Source organism: Camelus bactrianus, chromosome 6 (genome assembly GCF_048773025.1).
Source record: "Camelus bactrianus isolate YW-2024 breed Bactrian camel chromosome 6, ASM4877302v1, whole genome shotgun sequence".
Classification (NCBI taxonomy): Eukaryota; Metazoa; Chordata; class Mammalia; order Artiodactyla; family Camelidae; genus Camelus; species Camelus bactrianus.
The window spans coordinates 10,756,643-10,780,246 of record NC_133544.1 but is presented as its reverse complement, the minus strand read 5'-3'; the positions used below and the strand labels follow the sequence as shown (position 1 = coordinate 10,780,246).

General features: G+C 37.2%; 1 protein-coding gene across 2 annotated transcripts in view; it reads left to right on the top strand.

Annotated features, from left to right (window-relative positions):
• GOLGA5 (golgin A5) overlaps positions 1–23,604 on the top strand; it is a 56,344-nt gene that overhangs the window by 25,255 nt on the left and 7,485 nt on the right. The window contains exons 3-11 of one of the 2 annotated variants that reach the window (XM_074365109.1): positions 29–1,925; positions 4,016–4,592; positions 9,364–9,588; positions 10,660–10,879; positions 11,325–11,448; positions 12,157–12,360; positions 16,041–16,211; positions 18,626–18,754; positions 21,087–21,185. In XM_074365109.1, coding sequence (XP_074221210.1) covers positions 4,046–4,592; positions 9,364–9,588; positions 10,660–10,879; positions 11,325–11,448; positions 12,157–12,360; positions 16,041–16,211; positions 18,626–18,754; positions 21,087–21,185 — 1,719 coding nt within the window. In that variant the 5' untranslated portion in view covers positions 29–1,925; positions 4,016–4,045. Of the gene's footprint in view, positions 1–28; positions 1,926–2,003; positions 2,468–4,015; positions 4,593–9,363; positions 9,589–10,659; positions 10,880–11,324; positions 11,449–12,156; positions 12,361–16,040; positions 16,212–18,625; positions 18,755–21,086; positions 21,186–23,604 lie in introns of those variants that run through there. The other variant, XM_010968713.3, reaches the window with a different exon arrangement.

The following is a 23,604-nucleotide window of genomic DNA, read 5'->3' as shown; positions in this document are numbered from 1 at the left end:
GGGCTGCTTCACATCTGTTTCCTTCCAGGACCCAGACTGAGGGAGTGGCTCTACCTGGGACAGGCCATTCTTGCTGGTGAGGAAAAAGATCAAGAGCGCTTAATGGCTCTTAACACAACTCCTCAGATGTGGTGAAAGGCACTTCTACTCACATTCTGTTGGCCAAAGCAAGTCACATGATCAAGCCTGTCATCAGTAAAGCTGAAAAGGACATTCTTCCCATAAGATGCATTGCAGTCACATGGCAATAGGTGATGATGTAAAATCCTTACTGACCTGAAACAAATAGACTGCCAGGTATTTCTCCAGCAAAGATGGGTTTATTTGGGATCAGCAGAGAATTGCAATCTGGGGTCTGCAACCATGGTGAGCCAAGGGCAAGTCTTCACACAGCAAGAAAGGATGCTTTTATAGAGGGGAAAAGGAAGTTGGGAGGGCTATAGTAAACAAAGCGTCCACAGCTTTTCATCAGCTGAATTGTCGCCAGGAAAGAAGAGAGGTCTTTCTACTTCTTGTTGGGCTCTGCTCTGGTCACATGGTGTGAGAGCTCCCCCTTCTGATCTCCTGAATCTATTTAATTTAGGTTGCTATTAACTAATCTTTTACAGCCTTAACAGGAATAGCCACGTAATAGCTGGGAACAACAATGCCACCCATCACAGGCTAATAACAGTACCTTCCTTACGGTTGTTGTGAGAATTAAATGAGGTGAAGTACGTCCAAGGCTTAACACAATATACTGCACTTAATAAAAGCACAACAACTGTTAGAGGCTATTATTATTTTCTGGTGCTGCTGTAAGTTTTTCTGTTCACTAGACTGGGCTAAACCTGGCTTGAGAGGAAGAAAAGAAAGAGCTGTAATTATTCCCAATATTTAATTTAGACACAGTAAAAGATTAGGTCTACGGGCACAGGCTTTGGAGTAATATGGACTCCTTATTAGAGTAGATGATCTTAGACAAATTTTTTAAACTCTGGAGTCCTTGGGACTATGCTGTAGGCTTGTCATTAGGGCTAGATTAGCCCAATACTGTGCGCATAGTAGGTGCTGAGTATTTGCTGAATTACTGAATGTAGATTTTAGACTTAATTCAAATATTCAGTGAACCACATGCATAACATAACTACAATAACTGCTGTATGGAAAGTCCTTTACTGGCCTTTTCCATCTTTTAGGTCTCAACTCAAATATCACCTCCTCAGAGAAACCTTCCTGACCACATCATTTAAAGTGCTTCTGCCACCTCTAGTCAATTCTCCCCATTATCTTGTCTTTACAGCGCTGGTAACGCTCTGAAATTGTCTTGTTCTTTCACTGGTTTATTAATTATGTCTCTGCCACTAGAAAGTAAGCTGCATGAAATCAGGGATCTTGCTTTCTGTATTTCCACCTCCTGCCATGGGCCTCAACATCCTCATTCGCAAAAGAGGGAAAGGTAAGTACTGGCAAGTCCACCTGGGTCTCAGGACTCGAATTCCTTCCAGACGGGGTACCTCCTCTGACACCCACGCGGGCCGCAGTGGGGCCCGCCCCCTAAAGGCGTGGCCTCCAATGTTGCCCGGGCCGCTTGGAGGCCGTCCTCCACGGAAGGCGAGCTACGTCACACGCACGCAGACCCTGCCCTACCCTTTCTCACCATTGGCGGAAAAGGGGCGTGGCCAGGCGCGAGGGCCCCGCAGCCGGCGGCGCTGCTGCCTGAGTCACCTCCAGGTAGCTGCTCTAGGCTCCCGGCCGCTCAGGCAGCTCTGTAGCCACTCTGTTTTGGGGTCCTCACCGCTCTTCCACGTCTCCCGGAAGAGTAGCTGGGCCGCGGGAGGTCGAGGACCAGGTTTGCTCAGCCTGGATCGTCTCCGGATCGGCTGCTGAGAGGGGCGGCCCCGGAGGGCGACGAGGCTGCGGTGCAGCCGCTCCGGAGTCCTCAGGTGAGGCGGCAGCGGTGGCACAATGGGCCGACTGGTCCCTTGGGGCGTTAACGGCCTTAGGGGCGGGGGTGGCATCCTCTCAGCTGAGATTCTGATTTCTCGGTCCTGCTGGGGACTGAGGAAGAGGGCAGAAGAGCCCCCTTGAGCCTCCGCGGACGTTGCTTAATGCCCTCCCCTCTCCTCCCTCCGCCATCCCCAGCCTGGTTTGGCCTCTTTCCTCCACAAGAGGCTCAACGAGGTGGGAGGGGAGCGAAGTGAGGGTCTGTACTTGCCTATCTGGGAGCCACTGACAACGGAATCCTTGAGACCGAGTGGCTGACCCTCAGCTTCCCTTCCTGTGTGTTGACACCTGGCCTTCGTAGCAGGCCCAGCCACCGCCGGCCGGCCGACCCATCCCCGTCCCACGCACCGTCCCTTCTTCACCACGGCACGGACCGTTTCCTGGGGAGAATTTCTTGAGGGCTCTGTACCTCTGAAGTCTGCTAGAGATGTCCGTTTGTCCATGGGGCAAGTGCCCAGGGTCCATCTTGACATTTAATTGGGTAATCAATCTTAAGCCTCAGGCTTTTGTTTTAAAACCTTATTAACTTTAAAATGGGAAGCAAGGTATAAGGAATTAATAAGTATGTTTTGATTGCTTTATTAGGAGAAATAATTTGTCTCAATTACCACCAATGTTTACTTGAGAATAATACATCTGTAGGGAGTTTTATGTGTTATAAAGCATGTCACTTCCATTTTCACTTGACTTCACATAAACTGTGAATAACCGTGGCATTTTGTAAGGCGCAAGTTTAGAGGGTGAATTTCTTCTTGAGATTGTTCAGATACTGGGAGGCATGGGGAAGGCAGGGGTTAAAAAGTAGGTTTGGCTGACTTAGATTTGCCTATCTGAGCTGCTGTCTAATCTCTAGGATCTTTCTAAACCTTTTCCCTATTTGTGAAGAAAGAGTATTGCTGCTTACCGCATAATGTGGTCATGAAAATTATGTGTGCTTAAGATGAAGTCTGCAGGGCATCTAACATAAAAATTAATTCCATTCAGCAGTACTTATGGGTGCCTACTATGTACTGGGAATTCATTGGTGAGCAAAACAGATATGGCCTGTATCCACCCACTCCCCCACCTCCCTTCCCCAGTAGAGAGAGACAGGAAAAAAAAAAAAAACCCAACAGCACCACATAAAACATGAAGGGCTGTGAGGGAGAAGAATAGTGTGTGAACAGAGAATGATAGGACCTAAGTTAGATGGAAAGAAAGAGTTGTCTTTGTAGCAGATGATATTCAAATGAGGACCAGGATCAAAAAAGAGTTAACTGTGAAAGAGTGCTCCAAGCAGAAGGAACAATGTGCACATGCAAGAAATGGTGGCTGACTTTTTTCTACACTACTCCATGTCATGAAAACTAATTATTTCATCATCATTAGTTTGACTTACTGTGGCACTGGATAAGTACTCAGATATATGTATCAAATGAGTGGCTATGTAATCATACTGTTTTATTCTGAACTTAGCTTAATGTGCATATAGTAAGTACTGAGAATTTAACTTAAGGTGTACTTTAGACTGATTATATATATGCATGCCTAAATTATCCACGATAGTGTGCAGTTTAACATTAAGATAGCTTCTGTGTTAATCTGAAGTTTCTTCAAGTTTTAGCACCTTAAAACAAACTTTAGAGAATTGTTTTTATTTGGTTGTACTGGGATTTTGCCATATTGATTGTTTGATATTTGGATGCTTTTGCTACATTAAGATTTACCTTTTATTGAAATAGGAATAACAATAATAGTAGTAGTTGTAATCACAGTAATAGCAAATACTAAAATGAGTGTCTGCAATGGCATTTTTCAAAGTGTTTTTTAATGTATTATTTCATCTTAAAACTATCCTATAATATAAGTACACTTATTTTCCTCATTTTCTAGGTAAAGATTCTTAGTTTTGGTATGTAGTTTGCTTAAAGTTACATAATAGGAGGCAGGGTTATACTTTCCAACCCAGGACTCCCTGACTCCAGAGCCTGGTCTTAACCTCTAAACTCTGCTCTTATGCCATACTGATCATTTTATGGCCTTTTTACAGGTTCACCAATAGGATTATTCTGCTACCATCATGTCCTGGTTTGCTGATCTTGCTGGAAAGGCGGAAGATCTTTTAAACAGAGTTGATCAAGGGGCTGCAACAGCTCTCAGTAGGAAAGAGAACACCAGCAACATTATTTATAGCAAAAATACTGACTATCCTGAGCTTCACCAGCAAAATACAGATTTGACCTACCAGACTGGACCTAAAGCTACTTACATTTCCTCAGCAGCTGATAATATTAGAAATCAAAAAGCCACCATCTTAGCTGGCACTGCAAGTGTAAAAGTAGGATCTAGGACATCAGGGGAGGCCTCCCATCCTGTTGAAAATGCACCTGTTCCTAGACCTTCATCCCAGTTTGTTCGAAGAAAAAAGTCAGAACCTGATGATGAGCTGCTGTTTGATTTTCTTAATAGTTCACAGAAGGAACCTACCGGGAAAGTGGAAATCAAAAAAGAAAGGGGCAAGACACCTGTCTTTCAGAGTTCTCGGACAACAAGTGTCAGTTCTGTGAACACCAATGCAACCACCGTCAAAACCATTGAAGAAAATCCTTCTGGGAGCCAAAGCCACGGTAGTTAATCAGTTGTCTGTTTCTTTGACAGTTAAGCAAATTGAATGTGCTGGTAGCATTTGTCATCCTCTGTTTGGTTACCTGTCCTACTGGTCCAAGGGCAGGCTCTGAAATGTGTGGCATAAACAAGGGAGACAGCATGGAACCCTGTTAGCCAATGTACAGTTATAGTAGGGACTTTTGAATGTTGTCTGTCTGGTAACAGCCCAGCATCTTGAGAATTTATGTCCAAAATGATTCTCTTAAGATGTTTTAAGATACAAAAAAGAATATTTTGAAATCTGAAGGAAAATGTTTAGTTTAGGATTTGGGACTATCTCCATTCATTTCATTTTGTCATTGGTATTATAAAAATGACAGGAGGCTGTATTTCACATATGTTTTGAATTTTGAGGTTTCTGTGTGTGTTTTTTCCCCCTACATTCCCCCAGAAGTAAAGCTGAGAAACTCCACTTTGATCCAAGTTGAAAAATTGAAGGCATTGACCTAGTAGTGAAGTAAGAGAATTCTGGTTTTCAGTTGTCTAATTTGCTATGAAATTACTTCTACATTTACATCTTCTCACCTGCAAAAATGATATAAACATGATAATGTGACTAATTTGAGTACTTACTAAGCATTTAAAAATAACAATAAACATGATAGGTTCTTGCAGGGGTTCCTTATAGAATTGATGATTAATAGAAGCTTGTTGTGTTCTTAAATGTTATGGCTTCTTCCCTAGTCTTAGCTGTTAATGAATGAAGTCTTTCTTGTATTTCAAGATAAAAAAGTGGTAGAGAGGTTTTGGACTTTCAAGACAGGTACATGCACTAGCAGTTGATTAATTAAGTACAAAAATCCTAAATTTCTTCTCAGCTATCTTTTGTTTAATTACAAAAACATTTATTAAGAACCTGTTGGGTGCCAGGATATAGAAGTGAATGGGTTATAGTTTCGTGGACAAGATACACATGTACACAGATAATTCATATAATGTAGTAAATCCAGCAGTTGAGGTGTGATCAGAGTGTTGTGGAAGCATTTTTTTTTTCCTTATTGATTCATAGATATTTTTATATATTCTATATGGTAATTCTTTCACATCCTCCTATAGTTTTACCTTCTTTTTTTCCCTCCTATTATACCTCAGTGAATAAAAATTCTTAATGTAATGAATTTATTAATTTTTTTCTTTTATGGTTGTTTTTTGTGTCTTAGAAAATGATCCCCTATCCTGAGATCATAAAGGTATTTTCCTCTATTATAGGAAAGGTTTTATACTTTTGCCTTTCATATTTAAATGATGTTTACCTAAAGTTGTTTTCTACGTATGGTGTGAGGTAGGCATCTAATTCCCTTTTTTTCTATGTGGAAATCAGTTATCCTGGCATCATTGAAAATATTTCCTTTCACTATCGATCTGCAATACTTCCTCTGTCATATATCAAATATCCATCCATATATTGGTATGTTTCTAACAATTATTTCATTGGTTATTTGTCTGTCTTTGTGCCAGTGCCACATTGTCTTAATTAATGTTGTTTTATAATATGTTTTTATATCTCAGAGAGCAAATTCTACCACCTTGTCCTTCTTTAAGAATGCCTTTGGCTATTGGGAATTTTATACTTCCATATACACCTTAGAATTTTCTTGCCAAGTTCCACAAAAATTCTCTTGGTCTTTTTATTGGGTTCCTTCTATATAGATAGTAGATGAGAATCAGCATCTTTACAACATAGAATCTTCTAACTTATTAACATAGTATAATTATTTTTTAAATCTTTCATTAAGATTTTATTGTTTCTTCCATAAAAGTCTTGCATACTTTTTGTTAACTTATTCCTGGGTAGTTTATATTTTTTAAAGCTCTTATAAATGGTATCCTTTAAAATATTTTATCTTCTGTTTGTTGCTGTGTATTTGGTTTTTGTAAATACACACACACACAGCAAGCTGGATAGCTGTTAAGCTTCATATTTTTCCGTACATTTATTTAAATTTTTGACACAATAATATCTGTGGATAATGACTGTTTTCTTCTTAACCCTTTTACTTAAAAATTTTTTTTCTTGCCTTACTGCATTGGCTAATACTTGAAACCAATTTGGTGTCTTGTTCTTTGTCTTAAAGAGAATGCTTTGACTGTCTCAGTTTGTGTTAGGTTTTTCACAGGTACTTTTTATCAAGCTAAGGAAGTTGCCATGTATTGCTAGTTTGAGTTTTTATGTTGAATTTTAGCAGTTTTTTTTTTCCTGTGTGTATTGAAATATCATGATTTTCCTTTAATAGTGATATGGTATACAAATCAGTTGATTTATTTAAACTTGAAACCAAACTTAATTTCAGTAAATATTTGCTAGAACTCACTGGTAAAACCATCAGGGTCTAGGGTGTTCTTAGTGGCAGATTTAGCTATTGATTCAATTAGTTTTCCATTTCTGTTTAAATCTGTTTCTGGTAAGTTATATTTTTTTCTAAGAATTTATCTGTTTCGTATACTTTGGGGAGGATTATATTTATTTTACTTAATTTCAGGAAAATAATGTCACGGCTGAAATTTTCTGACAGTCAGACACTAATCATTTATACTAACTGCAGAAACCAAAGCTTGAACACAGATACTACCTGAAGAATACCAGTATCTGGCACTGTGCTAAATGCCTGTTCTTTAAAACAGCATTAATGAAGTATAACTGACATACAATAAACTATGCATATTTAAAGCATACAGTTTGATGGGTTCCAACATCATGTTCATTTAAAAATTTATTGACACAATGTAGTTTATAATACCTCCCTCAGAGGACCATTTCTGGTTATGTTGATCCTCTCTAGTGTGTTTCTTTTCTATTTTATTAATTTCTGGTCTTTATTATTAATTTATGCTTTCTTTGGGTTTATTTTGCTGTTTTTGTAATCCTTAAAATGGGTGTATAACCCATTAATCCCATCCTTTCATTTTTAAATGAAATGTCCTTCTAAATACTACTTTAGATATATCCTACAAGTCTGGATATATACTTTATTTCTTTTTAGAATCTTATAAAATTAAAAATAATTTTTAAAAATTCTCTCAATTTTTATTCATTAAAAAAAAGAACTTTATCTTGGAAAATTCAAGTATACCAAAGTAGAGATTGATGGCTCCCTTCCACCCCCATATTACCTTTTATCCAGTGATGATAATCAACAGTTCATAACCATTCTTGCAAATTTATATCCTCTCATTTCCAATCCCTTTCTTTACCTGTATGCTGTACAGAATTATTTTGGAACAAATCATATATATCATAGCATTTCTTCTATAAATATTAACTCTAAAAAATACAAGTTTTAGAAACATTCACACCATTATCACCATAAAAACTTAATAACTCCTTAGTATCATCTAATAGCTAGTTAGTATTCAAATTTACCTGTTTGTCTCATCATTTTTTACATATATTGAAACGCACAAATCTTAGCTGTACAGATAAATGGCTATACCTATGTAACCGACACCTTCATATGATAAAGAACATTTCCTTTGCCCCAGAGAGTACCCCTTGTCCTTTTCTAGTTAATCTATCCCCCAAGCACCCACTGTTCTGATTTTTTTCACCCTAGATTACTTTTTGTCTGTTCTGAAACTTCTTATGTTTGCCAGTAAATAGTGGGATCGTCTAGTATGAATATGTTTCTTACCTTTCTTACCTGTTGTCTTTTATTCAACATGTTAGTGAGAGTCACTCATGTTTGTTATTGGATAACTTAATAATTCTCTTTTATTATGTAGTATTTTATTATAGTGTGGATATACCACAATTTATCCACTCTTTTTTATGGACTTTGGGGTTGTTTCCAGTTTTTGGTCATTGTGAATAAAGGTGCAAGACCTACTTTCTTTTTGTGGGAAAATGTCTTCATTTCTCTGGGATAAATACCCAGGAGTGGAATTACTGGGTAAAATGATAGGCACATGTTTAATTTCATAAGAAATTGTGAAAACTTTTCCCACAGTGTTTACCATTTTATACTGCCATCAACAATCTATAAGAGTTCCAGTTGTTCCATATCTTTGGCAACATTTGATGTTGTCTTTTTAATTTTACCCATCTATCAAGGTATGTATTGGTTCTCATTGTGGTTTTAGTTTGCATTTCTTTGATCACTAAAAATGTTGAGAACTTTTGCATTTAGATATAGTTCATTTTTTAGCCCATACTTAATTTTTTTGGAGTAAGTAAAAAGTGTATTTGCATCATATTTAGTAATAAATTAAAAGCAAGATGAACCTGAATTAATGGGTATCTGAATTAATGAGTATCTCTTTGGGTAAGGGATTTTAGATTCCAGTTTGCTATATAACAAATTGCTCTGACCTGTAATTACTCTCCTTACCTTGAAGCCCACAGCTGTTCTTTTATGCCTTTCCAATATTTTCAGTGTCGAAACTTCTCCCTGATTTTCAAAAATGATTCATGGACAAAAGGGAAACCAAAATCCTTTTACCTAAACCCAACCATGTAAATTATCTCTGATTTTCCTCTTCCCATTCTTGCATCTATTCTTTGACACCATTCATTCAGTGTATCCAGACTTTGCTTAGAGGTCTATAGGCTCTATGTATGAGAATGAAATTTCATCAGAGGAAAGTCTATTAAGAATTTACATTTACTTTTTATGGTATTTTAGCTATAGCAGTCAATTTGAGCCAAAAGGCATTCTACCAAAGTAAGCTACTAATGTGTATGTTGTCTGTAATGAGCATTTTAATGTAACAAAAATGTATTTTTTTTTTTTGTAGAAGCCTCTAATAATTCAGATTCTGGCCATGAAGGCCAAGAGGTTTCTTCAAAGGAAAATGTATCGTCAGATGCCTGTGCTGACCACAACCCAAAACCTAATGATGATGGCAAAACACATGAATTATCTAATCTTCGACTGGAGAATCAACTGCTGAGGAATGAAGTCCAGTCTTTAAATCAAGAAATGGCCTCATTACTTCAAAGATCCAAGGAAACTCAAGAAGGTAGAGCCTTACTTATATTATCCAGGGTTAGGAATTTATTTTAAAAATAAACTAAAAACTAGATTATATCTAAACTATTAGAAATATTTTAGATGAGAACTGTAAAATAGTGTTTTCAAAGAAATACGGGGCCCAGATTTGGAAATAGGACCAGTCTTCCTTCCACCCACCTGAAACAGAAAACTGGCCTCTTTGGTCATTCTTTAGGACCCATGAATAGAAAGATAATTTAAGATTTGTTAGACTGACTTTCTTCACTTTACCCAGATGAGTTTTTCCAGAGACCCTGGACAGTTTACTATATTTAAATTTACATTTAAATGTAAATATTTAAAATATACAATAAAAATATGTATTTTTTGCTGGCAAACTGCAATTACAGATGGTATTGGAATATAAGGATATGGAAATCTGCACTGCATTGCTTTTCTGCCCCAATTTTCTAGGTTAAAAGAACATCTTTTTCCCACAGTAATTGAAAGAAACAGATTCTTTCCAGTGTTTATCTTCAGGTTTTGTTTTTGTTTCTTTTGGTCTTCCTATACATTGTCTACCCTTGATTTGGATTTGCATTTTTTCCTGTTTCTAGCAGAACTCCAGAAATCCACTGACCATTTTAGTGTTGTGAACTCTCTGTTATCTACAGGTTTTGACTCCCAAATGCTTTTTATCTTCAGAAAAAATTTGTAGAAAAGCAGCTAGCTTCATGCCCCTTTCCAACCAATTAACTGTAATACAGATATGAATGTTGGCCTTGAAAAATGGAGGTCTTCAAAAAAATCTGAAGATAACTGTAAGCTCCTAATTTTGGCAACAAGTACTAAAGGGACTCAAAAGAGAATTTCTTGTATTGTTTGTTTGCTGAGGGGGAGGTACTTAGGTTTCTTCATTGATTTCTGCTTGGAGGAGGTACCGGGGATTGAACCCGGGACCTCTTGCATGCTGAGCATGCGCTCTACCACTTGAACCATACCCTTCCCCTCAAAAGAGAATTTCTGTGTGCTCTGAGAAAGATGTGTTTACTTGTATAGAGAAATCAGTCTTTTTCTCTCTCTTTCTTTCTTTTTGAAGAATTAAACAAAGCAAGAGCACGAGTGGAAAAGTGGAATGTTGACCATTCAAAGAGTGATCGAATAACTCGAGAACTCCGAGCCCAAGTAGATGACCTGACTGAAGCTGTGGCTGCAAAGGATTCCCAGCTGGCTGTACTGAAAGTGAGGCTACAGGAAGCTGACCAGCTGCTGCATACTCGCACAGAAGCATTGGAAACCTTACAGAGTGAAAAATCACGGTAGCTCATTGTGTTAATAATGAAAAAATGAGTTAGAGTGTTTGTCAAATAATGATAAACATGGTAGTGTACTATCTTATGAAAATTTAGCTTTTGGAAATTTACAAGAGGGAAAATTGAGCTCTTGGTAATGCTGGAAGTGTTTGCAATTAAAAATGAATTTATTATTTGAATCTTGAGATGTGTTTTTAGCAAATTCTGAAATTTAAAAATATTTGAAGAGCAGTGTCATTAGTCTTTTGACATATAATGACGTGGACTGTGCTTGTATTTGATACCTAAAAGTACCAATGACAGCCCATTAAAAGGGAAAAAGATTTCTGTAAGAATGTTTTACTCAGACCATCTTTTTCGTGCTAATATGCTAATGCTCTAAAAATGATTCTACCTTTTCACTTGATATACTGTAGAAATGAGTTATTTCAAGGGATGTGTTTTCTTTAAGAATACTGCAGGATCACAGCGAAGGCAGCAGCCTGCAGAATCAAGCTCTACAGACTCTTCAGGAGAGGCTGCACGAAGCAGATGCCACCCTGAAGAGAGAGCAGGAGAGCTATAAACAAATGCAGGTCAGAATGGGACACAGCAGCATACTTCTATTATTTGGATGAGGAGGAGTGACTTTATGCCGTGAATAACCCATTTACTCTAGTAAAATTCTGCAGTGCATTCCAGAAAATTCTGTTTCTGTGACAAAAACTAAGCATTTGAAAATTTAACTTGATAGTTGCTGAATTTATTTAATTTTATATGTTGAAATACAATTAAAATATTTAATACTCATTAGACATGTTTTCATTTAATTTGTGCAGTGGATAGTACTATTATTTGATTAAAAGCTGATTTGGGGCATCTTGTTTATTCTCTTTATTTAAACTCTTTCTCTTTTTTTGTATATGTATTTTTTTATTGAAGTATAGTCAGTATGAGGTCAGACCTAGTATCCAAGTGACCAGGTTCACCTGGGAAACTTCTTAAAAAACAGATTTCCAAGCCCAGTCTTGGAAATTCCAATTTAGTAAGCCTGAGGGATGCCTTGGGTGGCTGTATTTCTAACAGACTTCGTAACTGATTTTGATGCATCACCATGTTTGGGAGACACAACCTCAGATTTCCTGCTCTTCAATTCCTAACAAATGAAGAATTTTTTTTTTACCTCATGTTATGTTGTTGGGCTGAGCTAATAAATCCCATAAGATATCTAAATGGATGGTTGTAAAATGTATCTCAAAGCAAAATGATATAATAAGTATGATATAAAAATTTGTCTGTCACAGGGTGAGTTTGCTGCACGCCTTAATAAAATGGAAGTGGAGCGTCAGAATTTGGCAGAAGCAGTTACTCTGGCAGAAAGAAAATACTCAGATGAGAAGAAGAGAGTGGATGAGCTACAGCAGCAAGTCAAAATGCTGAAGTCCAGCGTGGAGTCCTCTAAGCAGGAGTTAATTGACTACAAGCAGAAAGCTACTAGAATACTCCAAGTAAGCATGAAATGCGCCTGTGTGAATGTTGACTGAGCCAGCTGACTGAGAGACACTTGGAGACTTCAGATCTGTGAGATGGTTTGTTTCTGTTTGTTTTTGGATTGACTTGCTTCAGGTGCCTTGCTCTACTTAGAAATACTATAAAAAAAAAAAAAAAAAAGATGAATTGTCTCCTGTTCCTACTACCTTTTTTCTTTTCTTTTCTTTTTTTAAAATTTATTCTGCTACTACCTAGTTCAGGTCTTCAACCTGTCACCTTAGTCACCGTGATAACATCAGTGTTTGTTTTTAACAGTTTTTATATTCTTCCGTGTTGATCCTGCTTTGAATTTTTCAGAGCAACTAGCCTAGGCCTTATCCAGTTCTCAGAATCTCCTCCCCCAGCTTTTCCCCCCTTTTCTTAGACCTAAGATGACCTTACCCTCTATTTTACTAAAACAGGCTGCAGTCATCCAATGTAGTTTTCAACTTTTCTTTCCTTTGCCTCTCATATCAAAGGGAAAACGTGTCCTTTCACTTTTTTTCTAGGGTAATTTTTCTGCCTGTACATTGATTCCATCTCCTCCCACCTCATTTAAGCCCTTCCTGCATAAGTCTGTCCTTTTTCTTTCTCTGCATCTCTCAGCTGCCTTCTTCTGGCTCCGCTTGCTCAAGAGCACATCGTTACTTAGTGGAATAACAAAGACTAGATCTTGAAACACCTGCCTGAGAAAAAACTTTGTTATTGGCTCTTTTGACCACTTTGATCCATTTCCCTGTCCTTCTCCTTTCTTTTAACATCACACTTAGCAGAATTATTGTGATATCTGCTGTCTTCATTTTCGAACTGTTAACATTAACTCTTTCATATAATTTCTGTCTGCACTTCATTTCTGTAATTGTCTACTCAAAAGTCTTTAATGACCTAAACAGTTACTTTCTGTCCTCTTATTAGTTTCCATCCACTTTGATTTTGGTAGAGCTTTTTGACCTGTGAACCCTCCTACCTTCTTGAAACTTGCCTTCTCATGCCACTTGTACTTCCTTAGGTCTCTGTCTTCTTTACTGCTTTTTCTGTCTCCATTGGGTCCTCTTCTTAATCTCTAATGAGCAGCAGTTCTCTCAAATTCTGTCCTAAACCCTCTTTTGTTATTCTTTCTTACTTTGCTTTATCATGTACTCTGATTCTGTCACTAGTTGCAACTTCACATGCCTCCAACTTGAACTTCCCACCAGATTTCTAAATGCCTGCCATGCTTCTCTGAATGGGATATCCCAACCCCCAAAGCAGCCTCTCCTTCATTTTTCTGTTTTGGTAAATAACATTGCCATCTTCCTAGGCAATGAAGCTTAAAACAGCAGTATCATTTTGACTCCACATTTTTCCTTTAGCCCCTACCTCCTATTAGTTATGAACACCCTTTTCATTCTACCTCCATGAAGTATCATATCCATCTCCTCCAAACTCTTGCTTCTAATTATTTTTTATATCACTGTATTTTGTTAATTTGTCTAAGAGGTACTTAATTGAGTACCTAACTATTCCCTAGGCACAGTGACAGGTGCTGAAGATACAGTGCTCAAAAGATGTGTCCTCTAGAAAGGAAACATTCTGTTCAGTGAAAAGATACTGAGCAGTTGACACAGTGAAGCTATTGATGCAGTACAATGGCAGCTTGAAAGAAGTCTTAAAACCTGCCTGGAGATGTGAGGAATCACTGGAGATGCCATATAGAGAGGGACTTGAAGGATGAGTGGGACGACTCATGGTAGGGAGGAGATTTCAGATAGAACAGCCTGTGCCAGAGCAAAGGGGCCCAAGGGAACATGGTGTGTTTAGGAGACTGCAGCTAGTTCTCTGTTGTTAGAGCATCAAGTATTAGAGATTAAGAGATTGAAGATAAAACTTAATAACAGCAGAAGCCAGATCATGGAAGGCCTTGCATACCATGCAAAGAAAGGAGTTTTGATTTTATCCTATAGGTGATGATAGGGGAGTGGGGAGGTGTTGGGAGCGTTTGAGCAGCATGATGATCAGATTTAAGTGTAAGAACTGTGGCAGCTGTGAGTTAGGGGAGAGTTGGATCTCTGTCCTGTTTATTGTCGAATCCCCCAGCACAGTGCCTGGCCCTCAGTGGGGACTCAGTAAATTGTTGAATACATTGAAGGAATGAGGAGTGGGATGGTGAGATGTAGATGATAAAGAGCCAGTTATCAAAAATAATGGTAATAAGTAAGGTGGACCTGTTCCAAGTTTGTGGCAGTGGGGATGGAAAACAAGGGATAGCTAGGAGAAATGTAGGAAGTGGACATATGGGTATATAGATACAGATCTGATCATGTTGACTGTAGAAAACGTGAAAAATACAGAAAAGTTTGAAGACATCACTCATAATTCTGCCACATAAAAAGGAGAAACTGTTTTTGATGGAGAAGAGTGACTTTCAAATATTTATATTTTAGGTGAAAGAACTAATGGTCCTTGTTATTGCTGGCCTAGGATTACAGCAGCTTTTTAAACTAGTCTTGCTACTCAGATCTCTTCTTCCAACTAATCCTTTACACTAGGGGCCGGCAAAGTTTTTCTGTAATATCATAGGCTTTGTGGGTTATATGTGGTCTCCATCATATAGTGTGCTTTTACTTTCTATGATCCTTTAAAAATGTGAAAAAACATTCTTAGCTTGCAGGCTGTACGAAAAAAGGCCACTGGCCAGACCTGGCCCATAGTTTGTGAACCTCTGCTTTATACCACTGCCAGTTTTACCCTCCTAAAGTGCATCTCTGGTCACATAACTTCTTTTCTTTTTTTTTTTTTTTTTGGCAGGGCAGTAATTAGGTTAATTAATTAATTAATTTATTTGTGTGTTTGTTTGTTTGTTTGTATATGGCGGTACTGGGGATTGAACCCAGGACCTTGTGCATGCTAACTGCGTGATCTACCACTGAGCTGTACCCTCCCCCCGGATCATAGCACTTCTTGTCCACTTTCTGGTCATTTGTTTTAGACTGCCAAAAAAAATTCAAACAGTTTAGCCTGGTATCTGAAGCCCCATACATTGGTTCTAACATGCTATCTGAACACATCTCAGAATACTTTTGGGCCCTTGTCCTTTTGCATTTTCATGCTTTGTCCTCTGTTTCTCTACATCTTTAAAATCTTAGCCGTTTTCTAGGACTAGCATAAATGCTGTCTTTTAAGTAAAGCCTTCTCTTCCCCAGAAGTGGTTTCTTCCCCTCAGAACTGTGCAAGTACTCTTACTGTATCCTTCTCTCAGCTTGTGTTTATTGCCTTCTACTGGAATTTGTCACTTCCCTTTTCGTTTATAAGACAGAGAGTACTATCTGGAGTGAGAGACATTATCTTTATTACATAGGACTCTTTGCATAGTGCCAAAACCATGGTAAGTGCTCCATAAATATTTGTTGAGTGGAATGTGATGGGTAAAAAAACATAAGAAGAGTGAGAAAAATCTTAACAAGTTTTTAACAATAACATGGTCCTGAGGACTAAAATCTAAGAACACTGTACAGCGAGGCTCTGTTGCATTTTTACCCCTGTGGATTCAACAGTCTGTGGACTTTCTTTGATGGAAAATATAATTGGAGTATTTCCATAGTGGTTTAGTTGGTGAGTAGTAGGTGGTAGTCAGTGTACAAGCTAATCTCTGCTTTGTTTATTCTTTTTTTTATAATAGTCCAAAGAAAAACTGATCAACAGCTTAAAGGAAGGATCTGGTTTTGAAGGCCTAGACAGCAGTACTGCTAACAGCATGGAACTAGAAGAGCTTCGACATGAGAAGGAGATGCAAAGGGAGGAAATACAGAAACTGATGGGTCAGGTACATCAGCTGAGGTCCGAATTACAGGTGAGAGTCATTACAGTTCAGCTTCACAGACAACCGTTTAGCCCCAGCTATTAGTAGGTTGAGAGATGTTGGACTCTATATTTTGGGGGAAGGGTATTAATGAAACAATGTGTGAAACTTAAGGAATGTTGGTTACCATATGGAAGTGAACCTAAAGCAGTAGGTTTCTCGTCCATTGATTGACTTAAGGTTATAGGAATAAGAAACATAGGTAACCAGATTCATTCATTCAGCAGAAACTTACTAAGTATTTGTCGTGTGCCAGGGATCTTCAAGGCTGAGTTATAACAGGCAATCAGACAGAATCTTCATATTTACGGATCTTACATTCTAGAGGCTAAAAACAAATTAGACTTGTCTAATTGTCTGTAAAACTGGGATGTTTTCTAATATTAGAAAGGGCTTACAGATGATCTTTTATGTTTCATGCATAATCTTATAACTTATAGTTTATGTGTAGCTAATATATTTAAAGGTAAAATTGGGCTGCTTATTTGCCTTAAATATGGGGTCTTTGACATAGGAGGAGGCTCTGAGGATGAGAGGAGATAAAGTGTGGGGTAATGAGCCTTCTCTTCTTTAAAAAAAAAAAAAAAGCAGCATTTTGCAAAGAGTATCTATCCATGCATTAACTCAGGAAATAATTGATTTATAAGGTGTATGTGAAATACTGGGAGAAGTGTAAGTTGTGAGAATGTACCAGCTTGTCTGGGACATAGACAGAACTATTATATCAAGAGGCAAATCCTGTATCCCAACTTTGGCACTTCGTAAGTGTGTTATCTTGCACCAGATACTTCATCTCACTGAGCCTTAGTTTTGTCATCTGTAAACTGCAGATAAGAACAAAGGTTCTCTTGAGAACAAGGGATTATATGTGTAAAGTGCCTGGCACTGTCCCTGACACATAATAGGCCCCCGTAAGTAGTAACTGCTATTATTTCTGGGTTTTTCCCCTTACTATCCTTTAAAGTAGGGTCTTTTTTCTATGAATAATTTTGAATTCCAAATAATTCAGTCCCATGAGTTTAGACGTTGAAAGAATGCTGAACTGGATTCATACCTATTCCATGCCTTTTGGGTGAGATTATGAAAAATATGATTTGTTTTATTTACTGTCTCATCCCTACCCCAGCATCGTTAATGGCATTGACACATTTTCTTACCCTTTCTCAAGTTTATGAAAGTATAATAAAGGTTATAGTGTTAGGTCTGGTAAGATGAAAGAATTGTTAATAATTATAGTAGCTGTCATTTACTGAGCACTTCATGTGCCAGGCCCTGCACTAAGCACTCGACATACATCCTTTCATTTATTCCTTACCATAACCCTGTGAGAGAGATGATGTGTGTTTTGTTCAAAGAAATTTAGGTGTGGGAAAGAAGGTAACTTGCCATGACTAATAAAGTGGCAGAGCCTGGATTAGAACCCTAGTTGGTCTGATTCCAGAACATGTATCCTTGACGACTGTGCGCACTGCCCACCGCTCAAGAATTCATCTGATGTAGTTAATTTGATGGCAAAGAGCGAATCTACCTTCTACTAACCCTGAAAATAGTAGGGGAGAATAATTGAACTTATTGCTGTTTTCCTCTAAGTCCACAAAGTTGTGTGAATTTAGAGTATTACACTGTGGTTATCTGGGAGTATCATTAATCTGTCAGTTCTTTTGAACAATATGTGAAATGCCAGAGTTTGTGAAGATGAGTATATAACAGATGGTACCAAAAGGTAAAAAGCACAATTAAGATGCCAGTTTTTGTCTCATGAAGAACCATGTGAATGGACTTATGCTTACCCATAGGGGAGAGTGTAGAAACCTAGAGCTATGTTCTTTGCCACTCGTGGATTTCACAGGACATCTAGACCATGGTTTTTGACTTTGAAAAAGAAGAGTAGTGACACCAAGTGAAGAAGTTACAGTGAGAAATATTGAAAGATGTGAAAACAGGTAATAGTAATAGAGGTAAAAAAGAAATAATATGCTAACCTCAGGTGATGTCAGAAAAGTGTATTTTTACGTATATTGATTACTGATTCACACATGTGTGCAAAAACTAATTATAACTTGCTATTTCAGAGGACCAAGACAGTGAAGTCCTTTTTGAAGCTATATTTCTACTCCTGAAATTGTTAGCTTCTGAATAGAGATGTAAATCTCCCAGTGAGCCACTGTCTACTACTCTTTAAACCAAATGGTTTTTACCACAGCATCCTGTTCATTTCTCTCACCATTTGCCATATTATATAATGAAGTGTCAGTTAATGAGCTCCTCTTAGCTGTGACTGTGTCTCATTCATCTTTATCCCTCCAGGGCCTGCTGAGCCCCATTCACAGCACATAATGATTGCTCAGTAAATACTGACCTGAACAGTTCACTATTGCTCTCACATGTAAGGTTCATCTTTTTAGGATATGGAGGCTCAGCAGGTTAGTGAAGCAGAATCAGCAAGAGAACAGTTACAGGATCTGCAAGACCAAATAGCTGGGCAGAAAGCATCTAAACAAGAGCTAGAGGCAGAATTGGACCGACAGAAGCAGGTAAGGATTTCAGATTGATAATTACCAAGGAAGACTGTCCACTGGGGTCATATGAGAAGACTTCTAGTAAAGCAGCTTACTGAGCTTTCTTAGAGGTTGAGTTCAGAGGTCCCGCCTACCTTTCCTACCCCAGCCTCCTCATTGTTTGTTTTAACAGATGAAAAATAGAGGCACAGAATGGCTTTGAGACTTGCCTGATATCACACAACTAGAGAATTGAATAGAGCCCAGGATTCCCGTCCCAGAGCCCAGAATTCTTTATGCTGCTCTGTATATATGTTATTGTATCTCCTTGTCAGAGTATATATTTACAGAACACTCAAAAAATATGAAAATATGATTTTCACATTTTATCACATTTGTACTCTTTAGACACAATAGTAAATATTATTTAATAGAAATACAAACACATCAGTGCCATAATAGACTGCTCTTTCTGTTTGAGAAAAAAAAATGCTTCTAACAGACTGTTCTTACAAGTCCTGTGTAAAATTATATTTCATTCAATTAGCAGTTGTCTGCTCTCTAAGCCAAATTATTTTGCTTTAATATACATATATAATAGTTTCAAAATTAGCACAGTTAAACATATTTAAGCCAAATTTTCAGAATAAGAATCTATATTTAATATTAGTAACATCTATAATTTACTAAGTAACAACATTATTTTAGATGCTTAGTATATATTATTTTAATCTTCATACTATCTCTGTTCTCTTCATTTTACAGAAGAGAAGTTTGTATATTTCACAGTGCATCACTTAAACATTTCCAGCTTTGCATATTTATATTCTTTAAAGGTTTTTTTCCATCCGGATTTATCATTTCCAAAACTGGTTCTATTCTCAGAGATGTTTGTTTTTATTATGAAAGTGGTACTTGATTCTGTTTCCTGAGTAGTAAGAGAAAAATTCACCATGAAGCAGCCTGTGGTGTTCATCATAGGCTGTCTGAGATAATTTAGTTATAAGATTAGCTGTCCTTTCAGAAATTGCATTTTAATTTATTCAAGTAGCTATTATATATTAAAGGACAAAAATTTGATGTTCTTGCTAGTTAGATAACTTTCATTTTATTATGGCTGATGGTTTTACCACATCCATTTCCAGTGCCCTTTTCTAAAATGAAGGAGTTAAGTAGAGGAAAGTGTTGCTGAATGTAGCTTTAGGCTGTTTACTTAGTAATCAAATGTTCCGGATGGGAAGTACTTAATCTTGGGATTAAATAGTCCCTTAGGTAATTGAAGTAATTTCAGCCTTAAATTTTGTGCTAGTCTAGAGCTTAAAAGAAACCAGGCAAACCTTCCTGTAAATTGTGATTCCCCTACCTAATTCTTTCCTCATTTTCCCTTTTCTCACTTGTCTCAGCTTTTTCAGTCTGTGAAATGAGCAGGTTGAACTAAATGTCTCAGGTAGTCTCTAGCAGTTTGATTCCATACACGTTTACTTCTTCATGCAGCTCCCTTTACTTACTCTGTCTGCACAGTTAAGTGTAATGCTTTTGCGGGTGCTTAGTTAATGATTTACTCTTTCTTCCCTGGCATGTGCTTTACTGTTTAATTCTGACCTGACTCTGACTGATTATGTCCATTGTACAAACTAATTTGGTACAGTTGTTAAGAGATTTTGTACGTATTTCTTTTTTTCCTTTCTTTCTTTCTTTTATCAGTAATGGAACAAAACAGGTGCAAGATATTGCCTGATAAAAATAAGCCCATGCATGAAAACAAATATGTGTGTGTATGTGCATGACTGGAACACTGTGCTACACACCAGAAATTGACACATTGTAACTGATGGTACTTCAGTTAAAAAAAAAAAAAAAAAGCCCACGGAAAGCTACTCAGAATCATCAGGGAAATGCAAAGGGAAAAAAAACCATAGTGAGATACCACTATATACCCACTCTAATAGCTACACTTACATAGACTGACAGTACCAGATGTTGGAAAGGACATGGACGAACTGGAACTCTCTCACATTGCTGTGAGAATGCAAAATGGTACAGGTATTTTGAAAACTGTCCAGAAAACAGTTTGGCAGGTTTTCTTCCTTGAAGTTAGGCATACACTTATCATTTGATCCAGCAATTCTGTTCCTACGTATCTACCCAAGAAAAATGAAAACATATGACCAATAGACTTGTGCTTGGTACGTTATGCTGACATACTGACTTTTCAATAGATCCATCAAAGTCTGTTCATTTATCTATTCAGTATCCATGTAGCACATGTTGATTGAGTGCCCACTTTGTGTCAGGCACAGTTTCAGGTACTGGAGGTGAAATAGGGAGCATTGATTTAGTTTTTGTTTATCCATGCCTCACTTTGTAGGACTTCCACTACATGGAAGAAGATCTGTATCGAACAAAGAACACATTGCAAAGCAGAATTAAAGATCGAGAAGATGAAATTCAAAAACTCAGGAATCAGGTATGAAGCCGCATTCACAACTTGGGAAAAGACATCATTGTAAAATTACATTTTTTTGAAAAGTTACAGTAAGACTCCCCCCCGCCCCCATATTTTCACCTGAATTCTGTTATTGGAGTAGTGAGATAAGTTATTTTCAACCTGATACAGAATTCTCATCTAATGCCATTTGAGTCTGCATTTGCTATGTCTGCATAGCTTGCTTCTTATACAAGTATTTTGTAGCCAGTCACCCGAGGAGATGAGATGTGAATTACTCCAGATTTTCATACCTTCTAACGTCAGTGGTGGTTGTACTGATTGCCAGTTTTATAATCATGGTTTCCTAAGAAAAATCCAATGATGAATCTTATTAATAGATCTTTCACTAGAGTCACTAAGACCTTTTTTTAACTGAAAATGTAAAACATAGAAAATAACATGTGCCTACCACTCAGATTTACCAGTCTTTATCATTAACTGACAAACTCATGCATTCACTTACCCTGTCTTTGTGCATTGTCCTTTCTTCCCTTATAGTCACATGAGTGACTTAAATGTGATCATTTAAATAATTTACATAAAGATTGACTAATTCATTTCTCAGTTAGCTAATGACTTGGTTTGAACATGAAAAGTCCAATAATTTTAAAATTCTTAGACTTCTTAGTGGTCCATGATTTAAAATGTTTAAAAACTTTGATTTTTTTAATGAGGTGGGGACAGCTAATTGATTTGACTGTTCCTTTCTCCTTCCCTTTCCTCATTTGTGAAATGATTACAAATGATAAGATGACTTGCTATCAGGAAGTCAAAGAAAAGAAAGAAGCATAAACCACCAATCACTTTAATCCTTAGATAAACATTCCAATATTTGTTAAATATTTATTGAGCATGTACTATGTCTAAGAAATTGTACTATTTTTGTTAATCAAGAATTAACCATAGCAGGCTATCTCTTAAAGATTTTTCACCTAAATGAGAACAGAGAAGAACCTTTGTCTCAGAAGGAAGTTGACTTATACAATTTAAAAAGAGATCAGCATCTTAATACTTTGCAAAAAAAAAAAAACCCACTTAATCAGTGATTTAAAATTTATACTGAATGAACAATTTAAAATGTTGTGTCTGCTTGTCTTACTACCTTTGAGCCTCCTAGGAGAAAAATATCTTGGTTAAAAAATTATGTTGCAGTTTGACTATTTTTTCATTCTTTAAAAGCTATTCTATGGGACTAGATAAAAACCTATGGAAAAAATGAACTTTGATCTTTATTCCCTAATTAGACTCATAAAGTTAAGAAAAGTTGATTTGGAGTGCAGCTAGGCCTAAACTACAAAGCCTCTAGAAGAAAGTATAGACATTTCATTTGTTTCCCGTTTTGGCTATTTATGAACAAAGCTTTTGCAATTTCAGAGAAGACAGATTTCTTAGGACATAAAAAGCACTAACCATAGAAGAAAAAAGTGACAAAATTGGATTTCAACAACCTTAAAAATTTCTGCTCATCAAAAGACTATTACAAAAATGAAAAGAAGTTAGCCACAGACTGGGAGAAGATATTTACAGTACATATATCTGACAAAGGATTTGTAACCAAAATAAGAACTCTTACTAAAAATAAAGAGATGGACAACTAATATTTTTTTAACGTGGACAAAAGACTTGGACAGACAGTTCACAAAAGAGATGCATGAATAGCCAAATAAGCACATGAATAGGTGCTTAAAATCATCAGTCATCAGGGAAATGCAAATTAAAACCTCAGGGAGATGTAGCACTACACACCCACTAGCCTGGCTGAAATGGGAAAGATTGGAACTCTCATACACTGCTGGTATAGCAGCGCAGGCACGTGGGAAAACTGGCTGTTTCTGAGAAGGTTAACAACACACATCTAACCTGTAACCCCAGATATTTACTCTGTGAATGAAGATATAAATGAAGCCATATGTCTACAAGAAGACTTGTACAAGAACATTTGTAATAGCTTTGTTGATAAATAGCCAAAACGGGAAACAAACGAAATGTCCATCAACAAGTAAACGGACAAACACATTGCGTACTACTCAACAGGGGAAGGACACAGACTACTGATACAGCAACTCAGGCAAATCTGTTTAAAAAGCCACACACAAAAGTGTTCATACTGTGTGATTCCATTTATAGGATATTCAAGAAAAGGCAGCACTAATTCTGGTAATAAAAATCAGAACAGTGTTGTCCGTGAGTGATGGAAATATTGTATATTTTGATTTGGGTGTTGGTTGCACAGTTACATTTGTCAAAATTCATTGTATACTTAATATCTGGTTATTTCACTGAATGTAAATTTTCCCTCACCTAAAACATGTTGAAGTCTGGAGTGAGTAGATTAGGGGGTCACGGTACAATCTCAAAGTCGAGCATTCCTTTTTAATAGTAAGTAAACCTTCGTTTA